The sequence below is a fragment of the Heloderma suspectum genome, chromosome 3, assembly GCF_057233095.1.
Source record: "Heloderma suspectum isolate Gila_16-S chromosome 3, 16-S_ref, whole genome shotgun sequence".
NCBI classification, from domain to species: domain Eukaryota; kingdom Metazoa; phylum Chordata; class Lepidosauria; order Squamata; family Helodermatidae; genus Heloderma; species Heloderma suspectum.
The window spans coordinates 211688234-211708406 of NC_139460.1; the positions used below are offsets into that span (position 1 = coordinate 211688234).

At 44.4% G+C, this 20173-nt stretch overlaps 1 protein-coding gene across 1 annotated transcript in view; it reads left to right on the forward strand.

Annotated features, from left to right (window-relative positions):
* MYPN (myopalladin) overlaps positions 1-20173 on the forward strand; it is a 126868-nt gene that overhangs the window by 89766 nt on the left and 16929 nt on the right. Inside the window, exons 11-12 of the mRNA XM_084841889.1 lie at positions 2372-2980; positions 6745-6889. Coding sequence (XP_084698015.1) covers positions 2372-2980; positions 6745-6889 — 754 coding nt within the window. The remainder of the gene's footprint in view (positions 1-2371; positions 2981-6744; positions 6890-20173) is intronic.

Sequence of the window (20173 nt, forward strand, 5' to 3'; positions counted from 1 at the left end):
GAAGTCAGGTTTATTGCCTGGATATAGGAAAAGTCCAGCTGGCCACTTACAACTGGCCCATTTGGGACTTTCCTCCCGAAGAGACAGATATAGCAGATAAAATCCATTTCCTATCAGTTACTGTGAGGATTGTGGCTAGGCTCAAAGGGAACAGGGAAGTCTGGGGTGGGGGCGGGGGTGGGATGGCAGATGACATCAGAAGTCCCAGTGCTTTTACCAGTATACCACTCCAGTATACCACTTTTCTTGTCCTGTAAGTTCCTGTTGCCCTTTGCATATGTGCAGTCCGTATGAGCAAAGAGCAGCAGAGGAGTTATTTGTGAATCAGTACTCCAGCCCATTGTGCCAAGCAGCAAGTCTACAGGACATAAAGTCTGCTCAGGCATTCTAAGATAAGTGGGAATTACCTTGTGGTAGAACTGAATATCAGCCTCCAAATCCTTGAGTTGTCCCTGAATAAATATATCTTCTTAAAACATGTAGGGATATGTAGGGTACTTCCAATTGAGGCTTTTATCGCTCCATCACCCTGCCTCATTCATGGAGGTTTACAGGGGTCCAGACATGGTCCTCTATTTGTATCCCTCCCATGTTTTCCCATTGCTCCTTCCATCTTTTTTTCTTTCCACAAAAAATCCATTAAGGAGGGAAAGGCAGAATAGCTGCACAATGCCTTTTGATTGGAAGCTCATGAAACCCTCAGTGTGGAAGCACCCACGGTATTTCATCATCATAAATTGTTTCCCAGCACCTGATGAGGTCCAAGGAACTAGCTGGGGAAGTTACTATCTCTTTAATGTGTGGGACCATAGTCATCTGTGTTTAAATTCCTGTACCAAAACAAAATAAAGCAAAACCACTTGCAAAAATACAAGGGTTTTTCCCACAGTCAGGGTTGTATCTGAGCCCATAGAGTCCCAAAGCAGCTCTGATTCTGAGGAGGAGAGACAATTTGTGGGGGAGGAACTCTCTCAGACTTCAGAGGCGCAGCTGGAGGGGGAGACACCCCCCCTCACATCCCTGGGAGCGACAGTGAACCAGGTGTGGAAAGGGAGGGACAACCTGATCTTTTAGACGTGAGGTGCAGACACAAGCACAAGCGAGAGATCGCAGGGGCTGAACTTTGGCGCTCAGCCTGATTGGCTTGACGTCAACAGCTGCGCCCAGAAGCATCACAGGAGAGGGGGAGATCTTCCCCTCCCACCCCTGAAGTTCAGAGATTTACTGTGTTTTTCCCAAACGGAGATCAGCTGACATCCTAACCCTTAGAAACCCCTAGATGGCTGTTCCTTTGTAGTTTCTCTGAGTCTTAAACAATTAGCATCTGTATGCCTCATTAGGATAAATGGAATTAAAGCCTTGGAAAGCAGCCCTTCTGTCTGACTGTTGATTTTGGCTATTGGAGAATTCAGTAGGCAACAGGGGCATTCCTGACAGCTTGATCTCCATTTTGGAAAAAACTTAAGTCTTTGTAAAAAACTTAACTTAAAACTTACCCACCCCTTAAGTCTCTGAACTTAAGGGGAGGGAGGGGAAGATCGCCCCCTCTCCTGTGATGCTTCTGGGCGCAGCTGTTGACATCAAGCCAATAGGGCTAATTGCCAAAGCTCGGCCCCTGCAATCTCTCGCTCATGCCTGTGTCTGTGCCTCGCGTCTAAAAGATCAGGTTGTCCCTCCCTTTCCACGCCTGGTTCTCTGTCGCTCCCAGGGATGTGAGGGGGGGTGACTCCCCCTCCAGCTGCGCCTCTGAAGTCTGAGAGAGTTCCTCCCCCACGAATTGTCTCTCCTCAGAATCAGAACTGCTTTGGGACTCTATGGGCTCAGATACAACCCTGACACCCACAGAGCTTCACCACTGGTAGGGATGCATGTAAAGATGTATGTATGTATTTATTTGATACATTTATATCCCACCTTTTCCCCCAAGGAGCCCAAGGTGGCATACATCCTCCTTATCTCCATTTTATCCTCACAAGAACCCTGTGAGATAGGTTAGGCTAAGAGTCAGTGACTGGCCCAAAGTCATCCAGTGAGCTTCATGGCCAAGTGGGGACTAGAACCCAGGTCTCCTGAGTCCCAGTCCAACACTCTAACCACTGCACCACACTGGCTGTCATAAGCACATGGGCCTTACCATTGCTGGGGATACATAAGCACATGGGCCTTGTCTGTTGCACTAGTTGGGAGGGCAGGAGGTGGTTTTGTACTCTGTCCTTTGGCCTGGTTCTGACTCATGCTAGAAAGCATTTGAGACTCTAACTAGAAATTCGTCATCTTGATTTGGTTTCAAAAGCAGTGCCTGCCACCTGTTCATTGGTTTTCTTGTGGCCCATAATATAGATTGCATATACATTTTTATTTTTGTGTGCAGGGATCCCACCCAGTTAAAACAGCTACACAACCAGGTCTTGCTTGAGCAGCAACAAATCCAACAGCCATCTCCCCCACCTCCACGGGAGCTGTCATTCAATACAATCACGCTGAACTCTGCGACTTTGCCTAACCAGCAGCAGCAGCAACCTTCATCAACTACATACAAGCAGAACAGGGGTCCTCCAACACAGACGTTCACTTACACACGGCCTAAGCAGTTCCTGGCTTCTCAGAACACCACCCCAGCGGTCAGCTCCCCTTCCAGCTCCCCCATGCCTTTATTTAGCAATGCACCTCAAGGAACCCAGAGAACAACCAACAAGGAAAACTTCTTAGGATCTCCTCCACCAGCCCAGACAAGATCTCCAGGAGGCTTGACAAACCAAACTGAACAGCCTCTTATAATTCCCAAAGAACCTGTGTTGCCGCCGCTGTTGCTTTCTGTATCTAGTATGAACCAGTTCCAGTCCCAAAATATGCCTTCTACGCCTCTCTCTCCAACTGGCCGGATTCAGAACCCAGTAGCCTTCCTCAGTGCAGTTCTTCCTTCACTTCCTTCTACACCCCTAACGAATGCCATGGGTCTACCTAAAAGCGCACCAGCTGTGTAAGTGATGCAAATGTTGCATGTTCAAATCAGTACAAGTGAGCCACTGTGAAAGAATATATGAAAGTTTATTTACAGAAAACATCTACCATATACTAACTGTGGGATGGAGTGCTTTGAACTCAGTTAAGTCAACCTGCATTGTTACGATCCATTGGTGGCCCCTTGAGAGGAGAGGGAAAAAATGTTCCTCTAAAGCAGGGGATGAGCAACATGTGGCTGTCCAGATGTCTTGGCCTACAACTCCCATTATCCTTCAACATTGGCTATGCCGACTAGAGGTAATGGAAATTGTAGGCCAAAACATGTAGAGGGCCACAAGTTGTCCACCCCTAGCTTAAAGGAAAATGCGCTCTTGGAGCCTGTGTACAGTATCACAGGAAACGAGGTTGTTTATAAGACGATTTATTCAGCATTGTTCTGCCAAATCTGAAAGCATACTTTTGGTTGGTTTACATGATATGATAGGGAACTGGAGGATCTTTTAACCATGCACCCTTGCTCATTTTATCAGGCTACTTACTATGTCTTACTTTGGATATGTGAATTCCACAACACTTCCTATTGAAAAATACCCCATTATTCTGGGCATATATCGGGCGGGCGGAGGTGGGCTTCTATGCTCTTTTTTGTTAACTGAAATCTACTGCATTTTTAGTCATCTCTTAAAATTTGGCTTTTATGCCTTGGTAACCCGTTGGCTGCAGCCTTCTGCATGGTTACTTAGATGTAAGGCAAGAGATCAAAAGAGGAAATAATTCCAGGCTGATCTCGTTGAACCTCTCAGCTATTGTGGTCCACACCAGCCCTCCCCAACGTGGTGCGCTCCAGATGTGTTGGCCAATGGCCATGCTGGCTCGGAATGATGGAAGTTGCAGTCAAACAAAACAAAAAAGACATTTGCACCAATGTTTATCATTCCCAGTGCATTATTAGAATTGTTTCTTTATCAGGAGCAATTGATTTCTTCAAAACTTCCAAATAAAGCTTAGCTTTCTTTGCTTCTGACTCAGTGATGGAAGTCCAACACATCTGGAGGACTCCAGATTGGGGAAGGCTGCTCTATACCATTCTTCTGTGCCATTTGGAACATCAGGTTGAGGTGTCGAGACTTGCTCCCTGGCAGTTCTGTTCGAATCAGACACAGGAAAAGCATGATTGACCCCATGATGAAAGACAGTGTCTGCTGTTCTGCAGAGCTCTGTGCTTCCACTGATGCTATTTAATATCTGTATGAACCTGCTGGGAGAGATAATCCAGAATGTTGGAGTTTGGGTATCATCAGTATGCTCTATATCTCAGTAACTAAACATCCAGGGACCACCTTTTCAGTCTTTAACCAGTGTTCAGAAGCTGAAGTCAAACTGATGGGGTTGAACAGAGTAAACATGAATCGAGAAAGGCTGAAGGGTATGCCAGTGTGAAATCTATGGACCCTGGAAGATTTAAATATAAATATAAATACTGCTATATAAATATAAATAAATGCAAACAATTGATGCTGCAATTGTTACCCCATTAAAGCAGCATCTTGGCCCTGTTGTTATTCTAGATCAGCCTTCCCCAGCCTGGTGTCTTCCAGATATGTTGGACTGCAACTCCCAGCATTTTATTGGCCATGTTGACTGGCTGGGAATGCTGGGAGTTGCAGTCCAACACATCTGGAGGGTACCAGGTTGGAGAAGACTGTTATACACTCTGTCTTGCTTTTTGAAAAGCAGATTCCTATGGTCTCTAGAGCAGCTTGTTATCAACTTCATCTGCTGCACCTCTTCTTGGAGAATCAGGGATCTCACTATGCTGATAAAACTTTAAAACTTTGGGATTCCCCTTAGTGCGCCACTTGCCATCCTAGTTGGGAGGATGACGGAAATGCTAAGCCTGGTCCCCAACTAAAGTGCCATCTGGAGGATGGTTAGCACATTGGCCAGGGACCGGATGATGCCAATGGGTGTGGCCCCATCCACTGATGTCATCCAGCCCATGGAGGGATGGGGGGGGGGTCATCAGGCCCTCCATCAACAAACACTTTCCACCCCCAATCTAAACCATAAAATACAAAATCACAACATCTAATTAAAACAAAATCACCATAAAAACAACAGCAGGAATCAACAGCAATAGAATAATAGCATTAAAAAAAGTTAACTAGCAATGTGTGACACTGGGAATTCCATTCCATTTGAGCCCAATGGGATTCCATAGTGTTTCTATTCTGGTAAGCAGTAGCGGACTGTAGGTGATTTTTTTCCTGATTCTGGAAATGTTTCAGGCTTTTTTTTTCAGATTCCACCATTTGCGCAAATGCTAATTTGTGCAAGTTGGATTTGTGTGTCTGTGTGTGTATCTTGAAATTTGCACAAATGGGGTTGTGTGTGTTGTTGTTTTTTAAATTCCCCCCTGATCTTTCGGAAGTGTGCAAGAATGCAGATTCAGCTTTCCAATATGTATAGTCTTGTCTTGTCAATTTCTGTGTATCAACTGTCAATGGCAGCACCAAAGTTGAGTAACATACAAGGAAACTGACAAGGTGAGACTGCATATAGGCTAATTTGCACACCGTTACGAAGGATCGGGGAGGAAATAATAGTAAGACAAAGGAAGAACCTATTTGCACAAATCAGAAACACCAAAAAAGAAAAAAAGAATGAAGTAAATGCACCAAAGGGGGGGGGGATATCACCTACTTCACAATGTACTCCTCTTGCTATTAATGGTTTTGAATTTGCCAGTAATAGCAAATTTCCCCTCCTTCTACTTCCCAGCCTCTAAATTTGCACAAATTTAAAGGCTGGGCAGTAAACGGAGGGGAAATTTGAGCAACAAGAAGGATCCACGAAAAGGTGGGGAGCCAATAATTCCCTTTTCTGGACTTTCTGGAGACTTGGGGGAGTGTTGAAAGGGAGGAGGACACTGACAAGTGTCAGTTAAACACTTAATAGCGAAAGGATTATACTGCCAAGTGGGAGATATTGTCTGCCCCCTCCCTTTGGTGCACTTACTTCATTTGCATTTTCTTTCTTCTTTTTGGTGTTTCTGAATTGCCTGAATGGGTTCCTCCATTGTCTTACTATTATTTTCCCTCCAGTCTTTGCATTTGCAACTGTGTGCAAATTGGCATATATGCAGTCTCACCTTGTCAGTTTCCTTGTATGTTACCTACTCACTTTGGTGCCCTTGACAGCTGAAACATACAAGGAAATTGACAGTGCAAAACTACACATATCAGACAGCTGAATCTGCACTCTTGTGCACTAGCAAAAGACTGGGGAATATTTTTTTTAAAGCCTCCATTTGCACAGATTTCAAGATCCGCCAAAGAAATCCAAATTGGCCAAATTGCCGCCATTTTTTAAAAAAAGGAATCCACATATTAGATCAACTTGCTACAGATTTAATTGATGCCAGCAGGGGGAAACAGAACAAAATCCGTCAGGGCCGAACTGGAAAAATCTGTCGAGTTTTCACCCCCCAAACGGAATACTCATACATACCTATAGATAACAGCATTCAACCCAGTATTAAGAATAACCAAATTATTTAGCAACAGTTCCAGCAGCAGCAGCAGTAAAAAAGCGACTCTGAGAAAATAGTTCTTTAACATCCATTTGAAGGTTTGTAAGGATGGAGTCATCAGAACCTGGATCAGAATAGAGTTCCAGACTAGAGAGCCTGCATCTAGCTGGATCAGGTCATCTGTCCAAAAAATTACATGGGTTAATTCAATAATAAAGCAGCATTTTAACAGATGATTTATTTCATAGAGGAAGCCAGGGAACGTTGAAGAAAAATCTCAGGCCCTTGCAGTTGGCAACAGAGGATTCAATTAGAGATCACAAGGCTGCTATTGTAAAAGACCTGGAGAAAAGACTGTATTTACGGGATGATATATTTCCACACGGCCAGCAGGTAAGAGCACTGGCTACTGTTAAAATCTTAGTTCTTCACGCCAACTCTTGCTTCACCAACACATAACAGCTAGGGATAGAAACATTTCATTGGCATTACAAGCTCATACTCTGCACTGGCATAAATATTTAGGGGCAGGACACTATCATGTTCAGCAGGATTGTTAATGTGACTTATAATACTCTCATGCATACATGAAGGTCTGGCATCAGTACCCGGCATGGTGGGGCAAATGTCAGGTTCCACAGACCCCAGAGGGCCCACCACAGCTTGACGCTGGTCACCAACATTACTTTTTCTTTTCTGTTTAATTAAAAATATATATTTTTAGGGTGGTGGTGCTCAGTCTGGTGCTGTGAAAATAAGGGGCAAAGCAAGGATGTAGCTGACATCTTCATTTCCTCAGAATGCCCCTGGGCTCTCCTCTGTTGTGGCCCAGAGGCATTCTGGGGAAATAAAGATGGGAGCATTGCTCAGCCACTTTACCTGGAGCTTCTCTTCTCAGCTCTGGGTTGAGTGCCACCACCTGTCTCTGCTGTTCCACATTGCTTGCTGGAAGGGGGCCACCAAGGTGGCATAGGGGGGCAGAGGACAACTTGCCCAGGGCCCTCTCAGACCTGGCACCAATGCAGCGCATGTGCAAGACATTGTGGTTTTTATTTTATCTAACATTTTATTTCAAGGTAGTAAAAAGATGGTGTTTTAGAAAGGTGATAAAGAGGATTAAATTAGAGATTGGGAGCCCATTCTTTAGCTTTGAACAGTGTTGTGCTATAAGAGGTTTACTTGGAACGGTCCAGCACAAGGGATGTAGATTGTGGCCAGAGTTGCGTATATTCTGCAATTGTAGTATGTGAGTGCTGAAATTGATACCGTGTGCATTTAACATCCTCAGTGCTTTTTTTTTTTTAATTAAAAAATATTGTCTAGTATTTCAGAAGATGGAGTTTGGCTTGAATGTGTGTAGACAATGGCTAGTGACTCCCCAGGAGAGAAGACTGAGCTAGGATTTCCAGTGATTAGGGGGTTGGACTGCAGTACCTTGCATAGGTCTTTGGCCCTTTTTCAGGTCTTCTATAGGTGAGTTTTCTTAAGTAATCATAGTGCGTTTCCAGAAGACCAGGACGTTGAAATACTGGTAAGCAAAAGACCTGTTAGGCAGATTTCAATGATGCTGATTGCTGCTAGTCCAACAGGATCAGAATGAGGGTCCACTGCTGGTCAACTTTCACACATACCTGGCAACTTTAGAAAGTTGCTTCCTGAACATCAACATGTTTGAAGGATGGTGTTTTCCTTAGGACAGGGCTTTGAAAAACATGATAGTCCTGCTTGAAATGGGTCATCTGGAGGGTAAGTAAATGCTTGTAATTCCTCAGTGGTGAAGGGAAGGTACTTCACACACATTAAAATATATTCTATTTTTAATTATTATTTCACTTGACCCAGATTTGAGCCCTGTTGCTGAAAACAGGTTCCAGGGCCAAGTGCAGTGAGCTGAGCCAAATTAAACCCTGCCCTTGTTCCTATATATTGCCTGGTATATAATTGTAAAATGGCATACGGGAGTGCATTGATAATGATAGAGCTGTTTTTCCCATCACCAAGTTTGTGGAGCTCCCTGTTCCAATTTTGCAGTGCATGTAAATAAGCTCCCCTCTTCCCCGCCCACCCACCCCCCAAGCCCAACTTGTATGGAGGTAGATTGTCCACAGGCGATAACTAAAATTGTATAATCCCTGGCTTCTTGATGGGGGACATTTTCTTTGATGGCGTCAGCTGCTGAATTGGTATCTACGGGCGCATGGTACGTTTTTACAGATGAATCATAGGTGCTAAAGTTCGTACTTGCTGAAGTCGTGAGATAAATTGCTTAGAAGGCGACTGTGAAATACCATCCAATCTTTTATGTTAACGGCATAATAACTCGGTTAGAAGCAACAATCATTCTGGGATCACAGACCTACCTGCTGAGAGCATGAACTATTTATATGCTGTGTGACAGAATAGATCCAAGAACCTCAAGGCTGTAATCCTATTTTGACTGACTGAACATCATGGGATTTACTTCTGAGTAAACGTGTGGATGATTTCACCCATTTTTGAAATGGATGAAATGGTTTCACCCAGCTTTCATTATCATGGTAATCGATTAATTATTTTATTTTATTTATTTATTGCATTTATACCCCACCTTTTTTCCTCTTGCAAGGAACCCAAGGCGGCTTACATTATCCTCCTCCTCTCCATTTTATCCTCACAACAACAACCCTGTGAGGTGGGTTGGGCTGAGAGTCTGTGGCTGGCCCAAAGTCACCCAGTGAGCTTCCATGGCTGAGTGGGGACTAGAACCCGGATCTCCCAGCTCCTAGTCCAACACTCTTGCCACTACACCACACTGGCGATTATTATTGTCACGTGTTTCATCCAAAATGTTTCCTTCATTCTTTCCATACTTTTGTCTTTTTTTTCCTGATATTTTCATCAACTGAGTACCTGGGGAAGGGGGAATAACAGGTGCATTTTTGGCAGGGGGGCTAAGGCCAGGCACCTCCCTTAACCTGGACTAGGTAGCACACATCAGCATGCTCCCCTTCATGGATCACTGCCTTGTTGTGGCGAAGGGGCTTGTGTAACTCAGTGAAGCCATAAGCTATGCTGTGCAGGGCCACCCAAGACGGACAGGTCATGGTGGAGAGTTCTGACAAAATGTGGTCCACTGGAGAAGGAAATGGCAACCCACTCCAGTATTCTTGTGAAGAAAACCCCATGGAACGTATCACAAGGCTAAAAGAGATGACGCCGGAAGGTGAGCCCCTCAGGTTGGAAGGTGTCCAATATACTACTGGGGAAGAGCAGAGGGTATTTCCAAGTAGCGCCAGAAAGAGTGAAGCGGCTGGGCCAAAGCCAAAAGGACACTCAGCTGTGGATGTGTCTGGTGGTGAAATGAAAATCCGATGCTGTAAAGAACAATATTGTTTAGGAACCTGGAATGTCAGATCAATGAATCAAGGTAAGCTGGAGGTGGTCAAACATGAGATGGCAAGATTGAACATCGACATCTTGGGAATCAGCGAACTCAAATGGACAGGCATGGGCGAATTTAATTCAGGTGACCATCATATCTACTATTGTGGGCAAGAATCCCTTAGAAGAAATGGAGTAGCACTCATAGTCAACAAAAGGGTGGGAAAAGCAGTACTGGGGTACAATCTTAAAAATGATAGAATGATCTCAGTATGAATCCAAGGCAAACCATTCAACATCACAGTAATTCAAGTCTATGCCCCAACCACTGAGGCCGAAGAAGCTGAGGTTGATCAGTTCTATGAAGACCTACAACACCTTCTAGAACTAACACCAAAAAAAGATGTCCTCTTCATCATAGGGGATTGGAATGCTAAAGTAGGAAGTCAAGAAATCACCAGGATAACAGGCAGGCATGGCCTTGGTGTACAAAATGAAGCAGGACAAAAGCTAATAGAGTTTTGCCAAGAGAACACGCTGATCATAGCAAACACTCTTTTCCAACAGCACAAGAGACGACTCTACACATGGACATCACCAGTTGGTCAATATCGAAATCAGATTGATTATGTCCTTTGCAGCCAAAGATGGAGAAGCTCCATACAGTCAGTAAAAACAAGACCTGGAGCTGACTGTGGCTCAGATCATGAGCTGCTTCTTGCAAAATTTCGGCTTAAATTGAAGAACGTAGGGAAAACCACTAAACCATTCAGATATGACCTAAATCATATTCCTTATGAATATACAGTGGAGGTGAGGAATAGATTTCAGGGATTAGACCTGATAGACAGAGTGCCTGAGGAACTATGGACGGAGGTCCATAACATTGTTCAGGAGGCAGCAACTCAATCCATCCCAAAGAAAAAGAAATGCAAGAAAGCCTAGTGGCTGTCTGATGAGGCTTTACAAGTAGCTGAGGAAAGAAGGGAAGCGAAAAGCAAGGGAGAAAGGGGAAGATATATCCAACTGAATGCAGATTTCCAGAGAATAGCAAGGAGAGACAAGAAGGCCTTCTTAAATGAACACTGCAAAGAAATCGAGGAAAACAACAGAATGGGAAAGATTAGAGATCTCTTCAAGAAAATCGGAGATCTCAAGGGAACATTTTGTGCAAAGACGGGCATGATAAAGGACAAAGAAGGCAGGGACCTAACAGAAGCAGATGAGATTAAGAAGAGGTGGCAAGAATACACAGAAGAACTATACAGGAAAGATCTGAATGTCCTTGATAGCCATGATAGTGCGGTCACTGAACTTGAGCCGGACATCCTTGAGAGTGAAGTCAAGTGGGCCTTAGAAGCATTAGTAACAACAAAGCTAGCGGAGATGACAGTATTCCAGCTGAGCTATTTAAAATCCTAAAAGATGATGCTGTTAAAGTGCTGCATTCAATATGCCAACAAATTTGGAACACTCAACAATGGCCACAAGACTGGAAAAAGTCAGTTTACATTCCAATTCCAAAGAAGGGCAACGCCAAAGAGTGTTCAAACTACCGCACAATTGCGCTCATTTCACATGCCAGCAAGGTGATGCTCAAAATCCTACAAGCTAGGCTTCAGCAGTATGCGAATCGAGAACTACCGGAAGTACAAGCTGGGTTTCGAAGAGGCAGAGGAACTAGAGATCAAATCGCCAACATTCGCTGCATCATGCAGAAAGCAAGAGAATTCCAGAAAAACGTCTATTTCTGCTTAATTGAGTACGCTAAAGCCTTTGATTGTGTGGATCACAACAAACTGTGGCAAATTCTTAAAGTGATGGGAGTACCAGACCACCTTACCTGTCTCCTGAGAAACCTGTACGAGGGCCAAGAAGCAACAGTAAGAACCAGACATGGAACAACCGAGTGGTTCAAAATTGGGAAAGGAGTACGACAAGGCTGCATATTGTCACCCTGCTTATTTAACTTATATGCAGAGTACATCATGAGAAATGCCGGGTTGGATGAATCAGAGATTGGAATTAAGATTGCTGGGAGAATTATCAACAACCTCTGATATGCAGACAATACCACCCTAATGGCAGAAAGCGAAGAGGATCTAAAGAGCCTCTTGTTGGGGATGAAAGAGGAGAGTGAAAAAGCTGGTTTGAAACTCAACATTAAAAAAACTAAGATCATGGCATCTGGCCCTATCACTTCCTGGCATATAGAAGGGGAAGAAATGGAAGCAGTGACAGATTTTACTTTCTTGGGCTCCAAGATCACCGCAGACGGTGACTGCAGCCATGAAATTAAAAGATGCTTGCTCCTTGGGAGGAAAGCTATGGCAAACCTAGACAGCATAGTAAGAAGCAGAGACATCACCTTGCCAACAAAGGTCTGTCTAATCAAAGCTATGGTTTTCCCAGTAGTAATGTATGGCTGTGAGAGCTGGACTATAAGGAAGGCTGAGCGCCGAAGAATTGATGCTTTCGAACTGTGGTGCTGGAGAAGACTCTTACGAGTCCCCTGGACTGCAAGGAGGTCAAATCAGTCAATCCTAAAGGAAATCAACCCTGTGTGCTCATTGGAAGGACAGATACTGAAGCTGAAATATTTTGGCCACCTAATGCGAAGAGAAAACTCCCTGGAAAAGACCCTGATGCTGGGAAAGACTGAAGGCAAAAGGAGAAGGGGACGGCAGAGGATGAGATGGCTAGATAGCATCACGGATGCAATGAATATGAACTTGAGCACGCTCCGGGAGAGAGCGCAGGACAGGAAGGCCTGGCGTGCTATGGTCCATGGGGTCACGAAGAGTCGGACACGACTGAACGACTGAACAACAACAACAAATCAGCATGCTGCCTGTGATTGTGGGGGGCAGGGGTGTTCTGTAAAAAGTGCAGAATGGCAGCACCTTTGGGGTAGCTGCTGGCACTGTGCAGGTCTTGAGGCCTCAGCAAATGCCTGACCTTGCCACACTCTACAGACAGCCCTAGGGAAGAACTGATGTAGCTGGTGAGAGAACAGCTAGAAGTTCCAAGAGGGCTATTTCTGTGACAGATCTTGCTTAAGAGATAGTTTGTCAACATTTTACATGGAGCAGGAGAGGGGACTCCTGAATTACTTCAGGATCTTGCGTAATGTATTCATTCTTCGTGCTGCTGACCTTTCCCACACATTCTGCTGCTCTTCTTGCCAGTATTTGCTTGTGCTGCTCATGCTGTGTTGTGTGTCCTGTCTCAACTCTCAGCTTTCTTCCTGGGTTGGAGTGGGGGAGGTAGGGTGGCCAGGTGGACTACTTTATAGAGGGCAGCCCTCCATTTGAAGGGCTGTCAGGGGACAGACCTCTATTTGAAGGCATCCTCTACTGGAGGGGCTCTCCAGTCCATCAAGAACCATATCAAGAAGGTCACACAGGGGTCTTGAAGGTGCCCGTCAACGTGGACAGCAACAGACACACACATCACAGTCTTCCCCACTGTGGTGAGATGCATTGCATTTCTATTTCAATTGTTTATTTCTAAAATTGCATCTATACCTCTATCTATCTATCTATCTATCACATTTATATCCCGCCATTTTCCCTCTTAAGAAACCCAAGGTGGCGTACATAATCCTCCTCCTCTCCATTTTATCCTCACAACAACAACCCTGTGAGGTAGGCTGGGCTGAGAGTCTGTGACTGGCCCAAAGTCACCCAGTGAGCTTCCACGGCCGAGTGAGGACTAGAACCCGGATCTCCCAGCTCCCAGTCCAGCACTCTAGCCACTACACCATACTGGCTCTCATCTATACCTATATATTAGTATATGCAAATGTTATGCAAGTCACTGTCCTCTTTTTTGTGTGTGATGCATTTCCTCTTCTTTGGTGATGCCTACGTGGCCACTCTAGGGTGAGATTATGTGTTTTTCAGGAGAGGAGCAGACATATTATATTGTGTTGCCCCCACATGTATCTCCATAGTGATGTATCAATCTGGGCCTATTCACATGATCCCTTCAGGGGAAATAAGAGCATTTCTACATGAGGCTTTTGTTGCACACTTGTGATTCGTCGCTCACAGAAGGTTGTGGGTCCTATACACAATGTCATCAACCTCCAGGGCGTCTCCCGTGCCTTCTGACCTTTATCCCACTTTTTAAAATATAGGATAACCCAATAAGGAACATTAGATATAATGGCCATGTGAAATTGTGCATTTCCGCTATAACCACAGCACCATCTAGTGGCTGTAAAATGAAACATACAAAGCACGTGTCTGCCCATGTAAAGGAGCTGATCTTAATCCCTTAAAAAATCTGGAAACAAATGCCCTGGTAAGTTGCAGGACAAAAAGTTTGGTGTGGTGAAGCCCTAAGCCACAATGGCTTATATCCCCCATGGCTTGTGCCATGAGGATTAGCATAATTACCCTTGCCAGCGCAGCTCCCATGTTGTGCAAACCCAGCCAAGGTGGCTTGTTGCCATGGTTAACAAGCCACCTCAGAACCCTACAACAGCCCGTGGATTCTGAGTGGCTTGTTAACCACAGCAACAAGCTACCATGGCCGGCTTATTAATTACCCTGCGATCTTGCGAAAGGGTCCCCAAGTGCTTTTGGGCAGGCCCATGACTGGCTTCTCCTCCCAGCATTTTGTACTGTGATCCTTGTCTCCCCCACCGCTCCCAGATTCCTTCTTCCTACGTACCAGCCTGATTCTTCACTCCTGTTCCTTTTTAGCAGCATGGAGATAAACTGTGACTTCATTTTGTGCACTGCTTTAATTTCTTTAAAACATTTTTGCATTTTGTGCAAAGGTACATTTGTGCCTTTCTCCATTTTTCCACCTAATTGGGTCTTTTAAAAAGCTAAAAGGTGCCAATTTGTGCACAGATATCTCATGAATGAGGAAACGCCTGCAATGGTGTGGTCACACTAGGAGGGAGGGACAAATATGTTCATCAGTGCTTAGCTACATGTTGGGGCATCACATGTTATGTGGCCAAATGTGAACATAAGCTTCTTTTCATTGTAGGGCAGGGATTGTCTACTGGACAGGACTTCCTTGAGTTTTGCAGGTTTGACTGGAGAGGGCGAGTCATAAGTAAATAAAAAAACACCAGCATTTGTGTGTACCAGAACGTTTTATTTTTACACAGAAAGGGTTGTATCCAATATCAGTCCTACTTAGAATAGACCCATTGAAATGAATAGGACTTAAGTTAGGCTAACATTGGATACAATCCATTGAGTACAACCCAAAGAAGATGACAGTATCATATATACCAACAGCAAACTCAGATGCCGAGTTATTATTTATTTATTTGAAGTTTTTTATGCTGCTCTTCAGCCAAAAAGGCTCCCAGAGTTACTTATATATAATCAGTTAAGGGCACAATCCTATGCCTATTTCGACAGAAAAAAGGCCTACAACTCTCAGCATGCCCCAGCCAACGATGCTGGGAGTTGTAGGCCTTTCTATCTAAACCTGCATAGGATTAAACATAACAGACCCTGCCTGCAGGCTTACTATCTAAAAAGACACAACACATGAGGAAAAAGGAGTGGGGAGGGAAGAAAGAAACAAATTAATTCTTTTTAAAGGGCTGGTGGAACAGCCCTGCTCTCCTTCTATCTCCTTCCATACAGCCTGCTGGTAGTGACAGTTGAGGGAGGAGGAGTCTTCATGAGGGAGGTTTTCAGCAGGGTTATGCGGACAAAAGTTTTCAGACTTTCCCAAGGAACACAGCAGGCTGGGGGTCTTCTGACACTATAAGCCTTTATTAAGCAGAGCATGCTAGTATGGGTGGATCACACACATTTCAGGAGGTCCACACGAGCAAATTCTGAACAGAGCATACTAGCATGAGTGAATCGCACACACGGAAGGTCCACACCCTTGTACAGATAAGCAGAAACTTTATATAGTTTGCAATTTCTTTCTGTGCCACAGCGCTCAGCCAATCAAATACTAACGTGCTAGTGGGGGCTACTACAGTTGAATCACGCACATACAGGGAACAAAACGTTCGAGCACAGTTTTCTTATCTACTTACAACATTCCAGCTTTACAACATCCTCTTTATCTGCTTACAATGCATTTCTACTTTTCCCACCAATGGCAACATTCAAAACACTCAGAGGAGGCCTGTCTTTTCGGCTGCAGCCTGAACAAAACTACAGTTTTTCCTTCTCAATTATGACAGCTATATAGCCAAAATGAAGCCACTGAGAAGCGAGAGAGGGACAGCATGCTCAGGGGAGCCCCAAGGTTTTCAGAAGTAGAAAAAATATTTAGGGAAATAAACCTAAGCGAGCAAAAATGACAAAAAACAATACCCCCAAGCAGCCCAATGAGGAATGAGCATGCTCAGTGGCCAGAGAATGCAGAGTCTATTGGCGAGAAAAAATCAGAAAGGTGTGTGGGGGAAATGGAATGGAGTATCCTGGTCAGGAGCATTCCAGATGGCAACGTTTTGTTACAGGTCCCACTTATATTTTAGAATAAAGTTCATTTTTCACAGAGTCCTTTAACGAGACCCTTGTGCTTCTTTGACCTATCAGTGTATTTATGTTGGGCTGAACTGAAGACACACTTCAGCTGGTGTTCTCTGCACTAATACTTTAGTTCCACTGCGTTGCTTTTATCAGAACCATCAACGAGCATCCCAGCTTGCCTTAAGTATGGGCATTGCGAGTGGGACTGACACTTCCCAACCTTCAGTGACAGTTCAGGATGCCTGTGCTTCTGTGACTGTGGCCAAAGCATGCAGAAGTCTTGACAGAAATCAGTACAAAGAAGCCTCCTTCCAACTGAGCATGTGCAAAGAAATTCCGCCTGGCAACAGGGCAAAAACATCTTGCTCCTCTCAGCAGCGCATCATTGCTTTCCAGAAAGGAGGCATTCAGCCAGCATTAGAAACAATGGAGCAACAGCTCCTTCTTCTGGCTTCAGTACTATTGGGACATTGGTTTCTCTGCTGAGGGCAGGCAGAGCTGAGAACATCCTGCACGGTGGAGCTCCCTTCCAGAGGGAAAGATGTGCTCTGCTGAGGCGCTGGTGACCAGAGAGCATTTGCACTGTCTGCAGGACAGTTCTTTTGTGTTTTGCCAGCCACCACAGCAGCAGCAGTAGCAGGGACTCTGTTACAGGATCCATCAGGGAAAATTTATTTCTCCGTTTCAAGCTTCCTAAGGATGGGTAATAAGCGCAATGAAGAAAGGTGGGCTCAGGACTTCCTCTCGAACAATGATCTGTAGTGCTTTGCCCATTATTGCAGGAATCATTGCCACCATTGAATTAATAATAAGCATATCAATGAAATGACACTGCATATTTCAGGTATGGAATCGCTTTGCTAGCGTAAGAAAGCATAGGCGGCGGGGGGGGGGGGAGTCCAGTATTTTTGCATAGGTTTGAAACAGCTGAGCCTATTCTAAGGAGCAGGTTGATACTATTCATAACTTCCATATTGATTTGTGATGTTTTTATATTTTAGGGTGACAGGGTGCATTTTTTTTAGGTTGGTAAACACCTAAAAAACACCTGAACTGGAGAAATATTGGACAAAGAGACAAAACACAAGGAGAAATTAGGCAAGATGCAACAGAATTGTGTGAAACCAAGATCTTGGTTTTTGTGTGTAAGAAACAAAGATGAGAATGAGAGAGAGAGAGAGAGAGAAGGGCTGGAATCCATGTGCATTGAACCCCAAATCTGGCCCACCTAGGGTTCCAATTTAGCCCTCTGAGATTCCCCAGAGAGCCATGTCCCTTCCCTTTGCCTGATCCCCTTTCTCCAGACCAGTGATCCTTTGGTGGTTTCTTGGCTTTTGAAATGCTGGTATTTGGGGTGTTTTTTGATATATTGGCCCCTTACCCTTTTGCCTTTGGCCCACCCTTTTGGCAAAGCCCACCACTGGAATGTGGCCCCTGAGAGCTTTTCCGAAATTGAATTCAGGCCTTGGGCTGAAAGGGTTCAACAGAGGTAAGCAGTTAGTGAGGGAAAGGAAGGACTGGAGGGGATGTACAAGGGGACGGAAGGAAGGCTTATGTGGCCAGAACATGAACAGAAAAGGACCTTGTGCAGGAATGAAGACCTTTTAAGGGCCAGACTAAATGTGATATTTTTTTATTTTTTTGCATCTTTAGCCCTAGCGTGTTTAACTTCTTCAAAATAAAGAGCTGGTATGAGAAGGATGCGAGTCAGAGCATGACTGTGGCCCAGGCGAGGGGAAGCGTGAAACTTTTTCTCCCAGTCTGTTCCCAATCAAAAGCAGTCCCCCACCCCCATGCATGCTACTTGTAAATGGGAGGACAGGATGTTTTAACAATTATATTTAAAGTATATTTTATATTTTACATCTTTTATATATAGATGTTTTTATTTCTTTACTTTATATTATATATTTAAAGGTTATATTTGAAGAGTACTCAGCATGCCATTTCAACACAGGAACTGTTTTGCTGGTCGCTAATGATGCCACAGATACTAGCTAGCCAATAGCTGCCCGTGATCTTTGCGGTGTCACACACAGCCCGTAGGATCACGGTGGAATACTCTTTCAGGGGGCAGTGTGCAGAAACTCAGTTTAGTGGGTTGAGTGATGGAATAAACAGCAGCTCTCTCAATTAAGAGATGAGGGGAGGGGATTTGCCATCTGGAGCATCTCTACCTCAGCCTAAAATCCTGCATTTAAAACAGGGCATTCTGCTTCCATTTTAACTGCAGGATCACAGCGACTCCCTTTTTCACAGGCTTCCTTCCCCCCCTCCCCTTTTCCCATCCTTCTCCCCATATCTGAGTCTTCCATCTCTTTAATTGATCTCGCTCCTCTTCTTGCCACTTGCCCTCTTTTCACGGAGGGAACTCAAGCGGAACACAATGGGGGGGGGGATTTGACAGCTCATTATCTGCGATCTATTTAAAAATGGAACAAAAGACATTTAGTGCAGGAGATGCCCTGAAGGTTCATGGCGTCATCTAAAGAGCCCGCAAACTTCCTTGAGAGAGCCATCTCAATAGCAGGATAAAAGCTCTGTGTGAAGAAAGCCCTGTATTCTGTACAAGAAGCTGGTAACCTCTGTTGAACACTGATATGAAAACAACATTGTCTGGAAATATCCATAATTTAGAATTGTTGCTCAATATCCAAAGAACAGTCCTAAATTATATTAGGTTTTCAGCATTATCACCCCAGTTGCCAAGGAGAGAATCTCCTTGTTGTGCCAAGGCCTTTGATGCCCATGCCAAATCTTTTATTGGAGACAGGGAGGGGGATTAGAGTTTCATAAATCAGGGATGGCAAACTGACAACCCAAGGGCAGCATCTTGTTCTGTGATAATTTTGTCCATTACCAACCAGCCTACTTGCATTTCTCTGCTGCCCCATTCTGCAGATCGCTGGAGAGTTTTGTCTTGGTCAATTTAAGTTGTTGATGTTTTACATTTTTAATTGCATTCATTAAAATATGTTTTTAATTTATTTTTATTCTAAAAAAATTCAAAGCTTACATGGAGGCATAATAGAACGCTAGTCAGAAATATTTTGTTTGTTTGATTTGTACCCTGCCTTTCTACCAAAAAATGTCACTCAAAGTGGCTAACGTACTTCTTAGCACTTTTCATAAAGCTCCCAAGCTTAAAGCTGATTGGCATTTTCCTAAACAGATGCAGTTTCTTATCGACTATGTACAATCACAGACTGTGATCTTACGCTGAGGCCCTGCTCATTTGTTGCTTGGCCGCAAGCATTCTGCCCATGCCAAAGTAGGAAGAAGGCCTCAGGCCCACTCTTTCTCTCCCCTGCTGCACTCACCATTGGTACTGTGAATGACAGAACTGGAGAGATCCCGGATTTATTTCTTCTACCCATTTTTCTGCAAATGTGGAGTAGAGCTCCATAGACTTTGTTAAGGCTTATTAGCATTTATATAAAAGCAAACTAGCATTTATATGTAAACAGCATTAGGGGCTTACAGAATAATCCTATACATGTCTACTTAGAAATAAGTCCCATTGAATTACTCCAGGTAAATGAATTGCAGCCCAAATGTCTTATTTGTTTCCCTAATTCATTATAATATTTTAAGAAACACATGGGAGCAAACAAAAAAGCCCATACTTTATGTATGCTTTTTATTGTTTAAGGGCACAATCCTATGGCTGCTAGTCAGCAGCTGGATGGCCATAGGATAGGTTGGTTCCCGGGAACCAACCTCAGAGCCCTCGCTCCAAGGTCAATTTCCTGATAACCGACCTCTACCCCCGCCCGCACTGCCTCGTAGGCAGCGCGGATCGGCCCCACGGTCCACGCTCATAAGAGCAGCTCAGGGCAGTGAAAAC